Source organism: Camelina sativa, chromosome 17 (genome assembly GCF_000633955.1).
Source record: "Camelina sativa cultivar DH55 chromosome 17, Cs, whole genome shotgun sequence".
NCBI lineage: Eukaryota > Viridiplantae > Streptophyta > Magnoliopsida > Brassicales > Brassicaceae > Camelina > Camelina sativa.
This window is the reverse complement of record NC_025701.1, coordinates 25,836,041-25,850,037: the sequence shown is the minus strand read 5'-3', so window position 1 is coordinate 25,850,037 and position 13,997 is coordinate 25,836,041. Positions and strand designations below refer to the sequence as shown.

The 13,997-nt window shown below is 33.3% G+C and overlaps 2 protein-coding genes across 2 annotated transcripts; one reads left to right on the top strand and one right to left on the bottom strand.

Moving 5' to 3' along the window:
• Positions 8,080–10,537, top strand: LOC109124690 (gamma carbonic anhydrase 2, mitochondrial-like). Its single transcript, XM_010480822.2, has 5 exons — positions 8,080–8,325; positions 8,496–8,639; positions 9,087–9,212; positions 9,321–9,472; positions 10,030–10,537. Exons 1-5 carry the CDS (start codon positions 8,211–8,213, stop codon positions 10,327–10,329), a joined length of 837 nt encoding a protein of 278 aa, XP_010479124.1. The 5' UTR covers positions 8,080–8,210; the 3' UTR covers positions 10,330–10,537.
• LOC104758021 (proteasome subunit alpha type-1-B-like) lies at positions 10,688–12,762 on the bottom strand. Its single transcript, XM_010480821.2, has 2 exons — positions 12,300–12,762; positions 10,688–11,404 (listed from the first exon to the last, which is right to left on the bottom strand). Exons 1-2 carry the CDS (start codon positions 12,648–12,650, stop codon positions 10,922–10,924), a joined length of 834 nt encoding a protein of 277 aa, XP_010479123.1. The 5' UTR covers positions 12,651–12,762; the 3' UTR covers positions 10,688–10,921.

The window sequence follows — 13,997 nt, the reverse complement described above, 5'->3', positions numbered from 1 at the left end:
CAATTGAAATTAGTAAATTACTTAAAATAGGATTATGGAAGAACCAATTTACATTTTGCTTTTTAGAGGGTTATTTATTACAACTGGATTTTCAAAATGTTTACTAATTGGGATAACATATCTGAGGTTTTGACTAGGGTTTATTTTATGAATCTAGTAAATGGTTTAAGAAATTAATGGATTATATATATTATAATATTAAAATTGATGGATCAACTCACACTAATCCAATCCATGGATTTAATAAATTGAAATTTGGATCTTCATAGATTTATGGATCAAATGGATGGATTAATAAGTTTAATGATTTGAATTATAATACTTGGATTCTAGGGGTCAAGTTCAACCTCTCTTATTCACCTTCTCTTAGTTAGCCAATCAAAATTTACCATGTTTTTAATTAAATAAACAAAATAGTTAATATTATATAAATAAAGCAATTAAAATAAATCAACATAACTCAATAAGACAAAAAAAATCCTAAATTGCAAAGTTAATGACTCTAATAGTATTTATTGTTTTTAATTATAAAATATAAACTCTAACCTTTTTTATAAACCAAGACGACATGTAATTTTGTTTAACTGTAGAATTTAAACACTAACCACTCTTTTATAAACTCAAACCAACATTTAGGTTTTTTTTTTAAATTGTAAATCTAAACACCAATTCATATTTGTAAATCCAAACCAACATATAATTTTGTTGAATTGTAAATTCAAAACCTCAACCACTGAATTTCATAAATCTAAAACGACATAAATTTGTTTACTTGTAAAATCAAAACCTTAATACTTCTTTATAAGTCAAGACCAACATTCTTTTTTCACTAGCTTTAGGTCGATTAAGTAAACTTTTTAATTAGGCACGAAAACGAATGATAGTACCGTACTCCTTATATTCACAAACGTAAATGTATTTTCATATTCTTTCAGGTCACAAATTATTTTTATTTATTCAGTAGATTCATGAGTTACATTAAATAATATATAAATTAGTTTATAGGAATGAATTTTTGATTACTTGATGAAAATGTTAATATATTTTATTTCATAAATTCTAAGTCATTTAAAATTATTTTTGACATGAGCTAAAATTATTACTTATGAGATACTGAGATATAGAAAAATTAAATTTAGGAAAATGTTGGATTTCAAAACAATTTTATGAATTTTTATACTATTTCTGTTTTGTTAAGTTTTTAATATTTCTAACACTAACTAAGATATATATTTGATATGATGAACAATTCTATTTTTAATATATTTTATTAATTTTATCCATTAGAACAAGTACATCAAATTACAATATGGTTTTGTGATAAAATAAAAATTTAAATTTTATTGAAAAATGGAGTATGTGGTAAAGTTCAAACACTAAGAAAAAAGAAAAAAATAATGTTAGCTTAAAAAAAAAAACTAGTTTTGGAATATTTCTTCTCCCAGACACGAATATCGAGGAGACCCTTTCAACCATTTTCTCCGGCGCCGGTGAGACTCCTTCTCGCCGGCGTCGGGATCCATCTTTAACTTTACCTGCTTATCTGTTAGTCGATCTTGCTAGTAGTTCCTTTTTCAAGTTTTTCTCTCTGTTTTCCTCTTGTTTTAACCCTATTACAACCCTAATAAAATCTTCCACCGATTCAAACCACAATTGCCGTATGCTCCCACCGATCTACACTCCTCTGGAGAGACTCTCTTCGCAAATATCGGGAAACCATTTCTCTCACCCCTCACCATGGCAAATTACTATGAAGATAGGATTTTCTCCAGTGGACTTATCTTCAATCGTCGTTTCTAACCAAGGCCACCGACTGACTCCGCCAAACTCACCTTCACCAGGGATGCTTCCGCTCTCGGGAAAATCTCTGCTACTTTTGGATAGTCGCCTCAACCAGTTCTCACTTTGGCAATCGGTTATGACACTAGGATTTTCTCCAGTGGACCTAGTTACCAAAGACGATCCCTGCTACCACGGCCACTACATGAACCCGCCGGCTCCCCACTCAACGGAGAACCCGTCTGCAACGCAGATCTCTCCGTCCATCTCGGGCGGCCGACAACCCGACCATTCCTTGCGGCGACCTCTTGGAAACCTAGGGTTTCCCTTAGTGGACCTAGGCTTCAAGAAAAGCCCATTAGCACAAAAACATGTCAAACCCATTTATTATCCTCAGGTTGGTCAAAAGAGGAAGCCTAGGCCCTTTACTTCATCGTTTATGGATTTCCAGTGCAATGTACTGCTTCGTTTCCCTTTACTCTTTGGTCGAAGACTCCATTGGAGAAAGGTAATGACAGTACTGATTTGGTTATTCATCTATTTTTCACGGAACCTGGCCTTAGATGCTTCTAGAGTAATGAGATTTGGTTATAAAAGCATATGGATATATGGTATTTGCTCCTTGAACTGCTCTAGTAAAAGTGGTAATCTCGATTTTGAACACATCTTGTTCATTGACGGATACAAACTAAGCTGGCTATTTGATGATTACAAGCATCGTCTTTCAACCACCTCCACCACATGGATCTTGTCCCAACCAGTCCTTATTGTGAATTCACAAAGTGATCCGAACCTTATGCTTTGGGTTTCAAAGCAATCCCTAACCAACTATAGCACCATAGTCACCGGTTTCTTTGCCGTCCTGTTACTGTGGGTTCCTATCGCCCCGGTGGACATTGAGGCACTGATACCTTTGTTAACGTCACAATGTCGGATGACAGTGACTATTCAACCATCCTTTGAAGCCCTCGAAGATGGTCTATCGATGTACCATGATCTCACATGTACCATTAGGCCCTCAAGCCTGTGGCTCATAGCTCTCTTGGACTATACAATCGATGTTTTTCTTTTATCACTCTGTTTATCACCTGTTGGCATTGGGGAATGCTTTTTCTTTGTTGTTTCAAACTCTGCTCCTTGCCTCTTCTATGTACTTGTAATGGACTCTTATATATTTGAATGAATGAAGGCACAAGGTTTGACAAAAAAAAAATGTTAGCTTTAAAATACTACTCCCTCCAGGAAAAACGGCTTTTTCATACCCCGACAATAGGCCTGTGTTGAATTCATACATTTGACTATTGATCTGGCCTAAACATACATTATGTTTATGAATATTTGAATTTCGTACCCCAACTTCAAAATCAATACCCCAAGTATAATTGTTGTGCCATAACATACAAAAATGTGTTTATCGACTAACTCTGTTAAGCTTCCGTTTAACCGTTCTGACGTGGATTCCACGTGTGCGCAGCGATCCAAACGACGTCGTTTTGGCTAAACATAAAAACTAAAATTTTGACCAAAACGTCGTTTTGGTCAATTTCTCTCACAAAATCTCTCTTCATCTATCGCGAAACTCTCTCACGGCAGAGGAACCATAGAATTTGGGCGTTTTCAATTTCGAGTCGACCTGAAAGAGCTGCCTAAACACCTATTTTGGGCTACCTAAACTACTTCAGATCGACTCGAAAATTAAAAATGCCCAAATTCTAGGGTTCCTACCTGCGAGAGAGAGTTTCGGGAGAGAGAAAGAGAGATTTTGTGAGAGAAATAAAAAACGACGTCTTGTTGGTCAAAATTTTAGTTTCTATGTTTAGCCAAAACGACGTCGTTTGGATCGCTGTGCACACGTGGAATCCACGTCAGAACGGTTAAATGGAAGCTTAACAGAGTTAGTCGATAAACACGTTTTTGTATGTTATGGCACAACAATTATACTTGGGGTATTGATTTCGAAGTTGAGGTATGAAATTCAAATATTCATAAACATAATGTATGTTTAGGCCAGATTAATAGTCAAATATATGAATTCAACACAGGGCTATTGTCGGGGTTTGAAAAAGCTGTTTTTCCCACTCCCTCCACACAGATTAAGAAGTGTTTACTTTTAAAATTTTTAACTAATTAGAAACAATAATGCATAATAGAAAATATTAAATTAATCTAAAAGTTGTATAAAAACTTGAAAACATCTTATATTATGAAACAAAATTTTTTTTTCTAAAACATCCTATATTATGAAACGGAGAGAGTATCATCTATAAAAATTTTACATTTATGTTTTACAGAAGAATAACATTGAAATGAAAAAGAAATTAAAGAAATACCATTTGTCCACAGTACTTTTGTCAAAAAGGTAATAAAATTACCAAGATTTATCTTATTCTCTTTTTTTTTTCCTCGGTCTCTTTTTTTTTTTTCACTATCTCCAATGTTGTTCCACCATATTCTTCTTTTCACCATGAAACACCATCATTTCTTCTGTCATAATATGTTACAATTGACTTCACAAACACAACACACAACATCAATTCTTCCTTTCGGTTTCTCTCTTTCAAATTACAGAAAATATCAATTTTCTCTCTCTAGATTTCAAATTCTCTTAGAATCTCCGTCGTTATGTTTTTTCTTATTTAATTTATGACATTTTCTTATATAATTCGCTACCTTATCAAATTACATGTGACAATATAATATCTCTTTTTTAATACGTTATTTTTTAAGTTACACGTTCTTTATTAAAATTACACTAGATTCGGACCCGCACGTACGTGCGGGAATGATTTCAGAACCAAAATTTGTTATCATATTTGCAATATATTACGTATATATATATGAAATTATTAATGTAAACATATTTTTTTAAGAATGTTATTAACATTCATAACCCTATCTCATACTATAAGTTTAGTATTCAATTTATTTTTTATTTGGTTAGACAACAAATGATGAGATTACATTGAAAAAATGGTAAGAAAAAAGTGATGTATCTATTTGGGACCGAAAACCCGTCTTGTCCCGCCCCAAGAACTATCAAACCGGGCTAAAATATTAAAACTTCTCAAATCAAATGACCTAAATTGTCTACCTGAATAAATCCAACTCGATAGGCTTGCCCATAACAATTTTGCTATTTTTTCCGTAAAAACCCATAGGAGAAATGTCTGCATTCATCACTTTAAAATTTTGCAAAGCCCATGGATAACATGTGTTTCAATTAAAAAAAAGTTCCAATATAAATTATATGTTAAAGGGATTGAGATCAATTTTTCGTTTTTATATTCTCAAACTATCTAAAGTTTAACAAAAAAAAAACCCAGTTTTTTTCTACCAATCCGAAGTTGACATGTACAGTTAGTCAGATACTCAAAAGAGATTTGAGAATTGAATATAGGTACCAAAAAAGAAATTAGTTTATCCAGATTTTTGTCAGATATTTTATAAAGAATATTTGGATAGTATTTTTTCGTTCCCTTCTTCCATATTTTTTGTATGTCGTGGTCCTTTTTCCGCAGATAATTCGAAATTAAGCTCGGAAATCTCGGCTTAGTTGAATGTGTTGAGATTGGATTTGATATTCGTAATTCTTGTTTCAAAATTTATTACAATTAGTTAGAATATTCTTTCTTCCTTAGTATTTAATTTGCTTACAGGTCTGTTTGGATACACTTGTATCGTATACATTTCATATATTAATTGTGTATGTTTGGCTCTAAGTTATACATATCCTTATTCTGTTTTTAATGGCATTTCATGTAATAAATAATCTTTAACCCTATGTCTACTTATTAAAAATGCTTTCCTTTTAATAGTATAGATTTTTTCTGATATGTAATATGTAAAATATATATTAAAGAAATGGGTGAAAGATTATGACGGATTACTCGTATTTTCATTTTTGATATTCTCAAACTCTATAAAATATTCAAATACAAATTTTTTTTTTCAAAATAATCATCTTAAAGTAGGCACATACCCATTCTGAAGTTGACGCTTACTCAAATTAAAGATTTTGAGAACTGAATCTAGCTAGCAAAAATGTTTATACTTTAACTTGTTACCCATTTTTTTTACACTATAATATTTTTTATTTTTTGAATTACACGTGTGTATCTTATACCCGCTATAATTAGTCATGATATTTGAAATAAATAATATGGAGATTTTGAATATATTACACCCGTCCCATTTATCATGAATAGTTTGTCAACATTTTTTATTTTTATATATTCAAAAATAGAAATGTATATGGAAATATTTTTCTGATAGATAAAATTAAAATAAAATATTACTATTTAAGTCTTAAATGTGTAAACATTGTTTTGTTTTGTTTTGTTTGATTGACATAATTTAAATAACGAACAAATTAAATGAAAATAAAACAGATAATGTGAATTTACAATTTCTAATTAGTTTTATAAAATGTATTATTAAACATTTTCATTATGGGACATAAATGTCTACACCTTGTGATATATGTTGTGTTGATGGATACACAAATCTACAATACAGTTACATACTATTCTCTTCTATATCTTAAGACTAAACACCATAAACAATAAAAAAATGACATGAGTACATCATATGAAAAGCCAGATTTAATCGACGGTAAATCTATTTGTAAAAAATTTAGTAAATGGAAAATTGTTTAAATGTTTATAGACAATGGTAATGCTTGTAAATATATAGGATATACGATGACTATATTATGTGTGTATAAATGATCAAATTAACTCATGTACAAAACCTAGATGCATCCTTACACTCTTTAGGTTTAGGTATTATGTATGTCACTTTTTATGTATGTCATCCACTATCTGCAAATACAAAATTCCATATTTAAATATAAATAACAAAATTGTGAACCTACAATAAAATAAAAATAAGACTCACCCCATATAAAATATAGGAGATTAATGATGGACTTTGGTTACATATTCAACATCATCTGCCGTTTTCTTTTCTAAAACCATTGCACACTCGTATTCCAAGCTATGCAGGGTTAATTTTCTCAGTGGCTGATGAAAATATTCTTTTTATGAAACAATTTATATAGTGTGTGCAACTTTAAGAAGATATATACAGCTCGAAGATAGTTAGGGTTAGTAGGATCAAAATCTCAACAAATAAATACTTAATTGCATATTACTTTAATTTCTCAGGCAAAATAAAAGCTGAATTAACAGCATATCTTGATTAAATATCTTTTAATCAGTATTTTAGTGAATCAATAATTCAAATTTTCTTAAAATTTTGGGAGTTTTTGAAACTATCCAAAAATCCAATCAAATATTTGATCAAGGTATGCTGTTAATTTCGGGAGTAGTAAATTATTTAATTGTTTCTTGCAAATATTTTTTCTTTCGTTATCATTTATAGCATTTTGAAATGATACTACAATTAGGGTCGGTTGAAAGGTATATTAGTTAGTATAATTTAAATATTTCATAATTAAGCAAGTAATTAAACTAAGATCATATTCTAAGATACTTTCCGAGATTTTGGTTTTAATTTCCGAGATTATGTTAACTTCCCTTATAAATTAAACACATCTTTATTATTTTAGAAGATATTGTAAGATTGAATTTTACTAATCGATGGACTTAAAGATTATGTTGCTAATTATGTGGTTAGGTTTTAATTGGTTGTTTTAATTCTACTCTAATTATGGGGGTTGATTTATTTAGATTTTATGATAGGTTTAAATTCCTTCCGATTTTTATGTGTTAATGTGTTAAAATCATTTAATATTTGTTCTATCAAACTGTTTGGCTATAAGTATATATATCCTTATTCTTATTTGAGTGGCATTACATGTAATAATCTCTTAATCTATGTCTACTTATTAAAAATGCTTCTCTTTTAATAGTATAGATGTCTTTTAATAGTATAGATGTGATTTTTTTGAAAACATGATTTGTAATATTAAAACACATTGTTTTTCTAAATAATACGCTTCTTTTCCGTATATCATGATATTTTTATTAACTGACACATTTTTTCACAAATAACAATATGTAGCTATACTTTTGTTTTTTGTTGTTTGTTTGTGGGCAGTTTTGATATTTTTTGTATGGTACTTACCTAAATTTTCTAACACAATAATATTTTCTTAGTTCTTTATGAATGTACAATTACTATTACTATCCTAGTTTTAACCCCGCCTATTTTCGCGGACTATCTATTATTCTTTGTTATATCATTTGGTTCGATCTTAGATTAATAAATGTCGGTTTGGTTCACTTCAATTCGGTTTGGTTTATCCTCCCACTCTAAAAAATTTCAGAGGTCAACAAAACAACGAAACAACTCACTCGAGTAAAAAAAAAATCCGTACACATTTAGCCACAGAACGCCTCCATAAACCTTCGCATTTCACAGATTCGTCCGTCTTTGTGTAATCGGAGAATCACAACAAACAAAAGAAAATGGGAACCCTAGGAAGAGCGATTTACACTGTGGGCAACTGGATTCGTGGGACTGGTCAAGCTCTTGATCGCGTTGGTTCTCTTCTCCAAGGGAGCCACCGCATCGAGGAACATCGTAAGCTTCTTCAGATCCTTCACTTGCTTACGCTCTATATTGTACCCTAGATCCAATTCATATCTCTAATTTGTATCTTCTTCAGAAATTTTCCTTTGATTCGAGAAATTTGTGGTTGGATTGAGAAATTTGATTAGAGAAATTTTGTGGTTTGTTTTTGTTTTTTTCAGTGTCGAGGCATCGGACGTTGATGAATGTGTTTGGTAAATCTCCATTGGTGGATAAGGATGTGTTTGTGGCTCCGAGTGCTTCTGTTATTGGTGATGTTCAGATCGGGAAAAGCTCGTCCATTTGGTATGGGTGTGTTCTTCGAGGTGAGGCTTTGATTTTTTTTTCACTAGTCTTAAAGAGATTTTGGTTCCATGTTATTACTCCTGAGAGCCCTAGAAAATGGGAGTATATAGTCTTAATGGTGTTTGGTTCAAACGAAGTACCAAATTTGCAGCTCTATATACTGTGCAACCTCGTGCGAATTAGTCATAGTTTAGTGTTCTGTTTGCTTCAGCTGTTAGTGTTAATCATACAGCATAATACAAACACTAGTCTAGTTTTGTTTGGTAAGACTTGTATGAGTTGTGGGTTGGCCTTTTCATTTGACTAGTTTCAGGAAATGTAAGTTCAGTGACGTTCTAATCTTGTGTTGCTGTTATTGGTTACTGTCTTGATCCTTAGTTCTAGATTTAGTGTAGCGTTGATGGAAATGACATGAAGTAGGTGGAGACCTTTTTTGTATATTGATCTGGGGTTTTCATCTTGTGCAGGTGATGTGAATAACATTAGCGTTGGATCAGGGACAAACATTCAAGACAATACTCTTGTACATGTTGCAAAAACCAACATAAGTGGCAAGGTTCTACCTACTCTAATTGGGGACAATGTAACAGTAGGTAAACCTAAAAAGTGACTTATCAGTTTTAGAATATCTGTTTTATGGAATTGAGCAGGTCATAGTTGCATGATTGTTACTTATAGTGTTCTCTCTTTAACTTATGCAGGTCATAGTGCTGTCATACATGGGTGTACTGTTGAAGATGATGCATTTGTGGGCATGGGAGCTACACTACTCGATGGTGTGGTGGTTGAGAAACATGCCATGGTTGCTGCTGGTTCTCTTGTGAAACAGAACACGCGAATCCCTTCTGGAGAGGTATCTTTCTATTCACCCTTTTTCTGTGGTTTACTACTGCCTACTAGGTTTGTGATAAGACTGAAACCGGAAACTGCTTTATTTCTCTCTAAATTGAAGCAGAACCAGAGAATTAATGGTTACAAGAACCAAAGATAGACCCTTATGTTTTGTTATGTACAACATATAAGCTCTACCAAGTAACCCCAGCTAGAAATGCATTCTATCATTGGCTAGTTATAGTAGACTATAACAAAGGCTTGCACTGCTGAACTTCTCAAGTAGACCCACTGTGTGTCTTTGCTTTACAATTTGGTTGATACATTGTTACTTACTTACTGCAATGCTATGCCGACAAATCATATTGCATTTGTCGAAATCTGAAAACCACTTTCGCCCTCGTTGCAAATCTGCTTGTATCTGAAACAAGGGTGACTGGAGTAATTGGAGGGTGCTTGTGTTTCCATTTGTTTGATGAGGATTAAAAGTCTTGTTTTGCTATTCGTTTGAACTACTTTCTTCAACCATCGACTTGAAAATATATTTACAAGGACAAATCTAATGGGTTTATGTGGCAGGTGTGGGGAGGAAATCCAGCAAAGTTCATGAGAAAGTTAACAGATGAAGAGATAGAGTATATCTCACAGTCAGCAAAAAACTACATCAATCTCGCACAGATTCATGCCTCAGAGAACTCAAAATCATTTGATCAGATCGAGGTTGAGAAAGCGCTTAGGAGGAAGTATGCACGCAAGGACGAGGATTACGATTCAATGCTTGGGATTACCCGTGAAATTCCTCCCGAGTTGATTCTTCCCGACAATGTGTTACCTGGTGGTAAACCCCCAGCCCAGGTCCCGACTACTCAGTACTACTAATTCCAGTCTCAGGTTGTTTTTGTGTGTTAAATCATTTCAAGACAGGATTGATTCTCTGGAAGGTCGAGAGAGATATTATTTTGGTTTTCACTTTTCTTCCGAGCAAGCAGCGGATTTATCATCCTTGCTCAATAATGTACCGTTGCATTATGAAGTCATTTCTTCGAGGAACAATTGCAGAAAGAGAAACAAAGTTGCATTCACTACCTTTTTGCTCTCTCTTTCTCTCACTGTTCTTCCCCTTTCTATTACCAATTAAACAAAAGAGAATCATATAAGTCTTCATAAGGGACTCTGTTTGGTATTCTCTATTCTTTAAGGTAAATCATTCGAACTTAAAAGGGTAAAAACAGGGAGAAGTGAAACTCAACAATTCTTTTATCCCCACCATGTCTAATGTTCAACCCTAAACGTCTCATTGTTACTCGAGTTAAATCCATTATGTCACAAAGCCAGTTATAAAACGAGTAAAAACCAAAATACTTGGGACATCCAGTGACTTGGAACTTTTTGACACCAAAGAACTAAACAAGAGAACATTGTAACCCCTCAAGTTGATTTGTAAATCCAACTTTAACATATTCTCACTTGCTCACATCTCCATTGGTGCAACATCTTGATCACCTGAACCACCTTGTTCCCCAGTTCCAGCAGCAACAAGAGCAGCCTCGGGTTCGGCCTCACCTTCACCAGCATCCTCCTCTTCCTCAGGAACCTTCTCGAACGTATCGATCACCTTTTGTATGCTTTCCTGGTCCAAGAAATGAAACGGCTCCTCGACTCCTAGAACAGAAACAGTGCAGAGCGAGCTCTTCAGTGTTTCCCCTTGCAGAGTTTCCCTTATGGCCATAATAGCATCTTTTATCAGATCTTCCCTTGATGATTCTTGGAAGCTCTCGTATCTGCGTTCCAAATAGGTTTTTGCAGCTTGTGAACGTGACCCGATAGCAAATGCTTGATATTCAAAGTAGTTTCCGCTAGGGCAGTTGTAGTAGAGGTGGGCTCCTGACTCGTCCAATCCACCTACCAGTAAACCAACACCATAAGGCCGTTTCCATGACCGTTGCGTGCATACCTGCTCAAGGAGAAGTATGAAGAAGGTAAATGCAAGACCAATAAATGGGTTCACCGATGAACAAATTGAGAGTTCTGTTCAAAGTACAAGACGGATATATGAGGGTTCTTCTCAGAAAACAATAAAAATTGGCAATACAGCCGCTAACTATATGTTTGACAGACATGAAAATGACTAGGACGTAGCAAGCAAAACTCTTTTGAAGTTAAAAACACTACATTAGATGCCAAAAGTAGCGAAAATGTAGCAAAAAAGTTACAGTATATGGAAATCATAAAACAACAACATCTTGCTGAGTAATGGTTCATCATGCAAGTGAAGAGACACGACAAGTAAAAGAGATCAACAAGAACATATACCCATTTTCAACTGCTAAAGAAAACAACTTTCTTCACCAGGCAGAGAATGCCAACAGAAACAACTAATACAACCGAAGGAGAAAACCAGCACATTCACAGTTCTATCGACAAAGAAGATAATTCAATGATGCCAACCAGAAACAACTAATACAAGTTAAGGAGCAAAACAGGACAGTCTAATGCAGGCATCCTCTTGGTATATATTAACCCTTTGCATTCGGATTAAAACAGCTTAGACAAAGCTTTTGGTAAGATAAGAAGCTAAAACTAGCAACATAATTGGAAATGACTAGAATAACCAAACACTCAAGAAGCTCTAATTCAACCATCAAAAAGCTCTAATTCAACCATCAAGAAGCTCTAGTTACATAACCCATACACAACAATTCACTGATCATCTTGACCACATTGCTAAGAAAAAACTTAAACTTCACTCTAATTTCATAAAGCTTCGAACTTTTAGATAACTACAAATCTTATTCTAGGTCAAAATCAAGTATATACGATTACGAGCTCACCCAAAAATCTCAATTTACCTGAGCCTTATCAGCGAGACGAACAACAAGACGACCAACGGAAAGAGGAGACTCGTAAGTAAAAGAGTGATTGATAGACTCAGATCTCATATAACGAGAGAGAACACGACCATCAGCAGTGAGACCAGCGATAGCAACACCGATATGATCATCTACTTTGAAGATCTTCCTCTGATGAGAAGAGAGCTCAGACTGAGCTTTGTTGACACAAGCGAGGACGACATGCGAGCGAGATCTGAGTCCAATTGCGGCCGAGCCTTGCTTCACGGCTTCCATTGCGTACTCTACCTGGAATAGCCGACCTGTTGGACTCCATGTCGTCACATCTGTGTCATACTGGTTCCTGAACATTTTTCTTAGCTTTCTTCTTCGTCTTCTTCGTTAGGAGCTTTTCGTTTGCTTCAAGCTAGGGAGGATGGTCTCTCTCTCTTTAGAAGAAGTAAAGCAAGATGGGCTTATGAGAAACTCAATGGACTTTTGGGTTTTAGTTTTACATCCATTCCTATATAATACACATAAACAATTGTAAATTTATCAATATGTTATTTACTTATTGTATCGTATTATTCCAAATTAATTTAGAGGTAAAGAATTTTTTTAAAGGAAATCCCAAATTTTTTTATAATATAGATATTTTTGTTAAAATCATGTGATTGATTGGGGGAAAAATATGAATAACAAACAAATGGTGATAAAAATACTACTAATAATTTTTACGATGTTCTAAAAGGTGTTTTAAGCTTCTGGAGATTAGTTTTGAGGCCTAAGAAACTTTTAGGATCACTCTTGAATTATTAATAAAAGAGGTGTTCTAAGCTTCAGTTTACGCTTCAACTAAATGCTATAGCGATGCCTAGGTCCTTGTTTTGACTGCTTAAAATCATATACGTAGTTAGAAATATCAATATATGTTATCTGATATGAATAAAATAAAATGTTTTTGTTTAATTTTCGATTATGATTTATTGTTTTTTATATTTGTGTAAATATTTTTGTATACTTTTATATGTAACATCATATATAATGGGTTATGGTATAATTGCCTAAACCATCTAAAATCGATTAAATTTTTGAGTAGACGTTTCATATGTTAGATCTTGGATCATCGCCTAGTCAGTGCTGAACGCTTTTTTGAACATTGGCTACTATTAAGTAAGACTCACAAATTCAAATAATATGTTTTTAATGAATGATGAAAGAAGAAAAAACGCATAAAAGATTACGAAAATAGTCACAAAGTATCTTTACAATTTAATCACCACGACAAACTCAACAAAGTTTTCAGTAAATGTTAGTAAAGCGAGTTCCGGTATTTGCACACAACAATTAAACAAAAAACAATGTTTTGGTAAAAGATGAGGAGGTTAAAATTTGCATGCATAACCTGCATCCAAAGAATTTTAATTGGAAATATGTGTGACAAGAATTTTAGCGTTTAACTAGAAATGAGAGGAGATCAAATTAAGACAAACTTATAATACCTTAGTCTTCAACTAAAAGATATTTGGAACACGAGTTATAAAATCACATTCAATACGTTGTATTGTTGTAATATGATGGTATTGGTAGGAGATCAAATTAGACAAAGTAATCTTAAGGAGAAAAAAAGAAAGCAATCATATCTTATATATAGGAAACTTTTGATTTGGGAATTGGGATGTTTGATTCAATCTCACACGTTTGTGATCTATGAAAGAG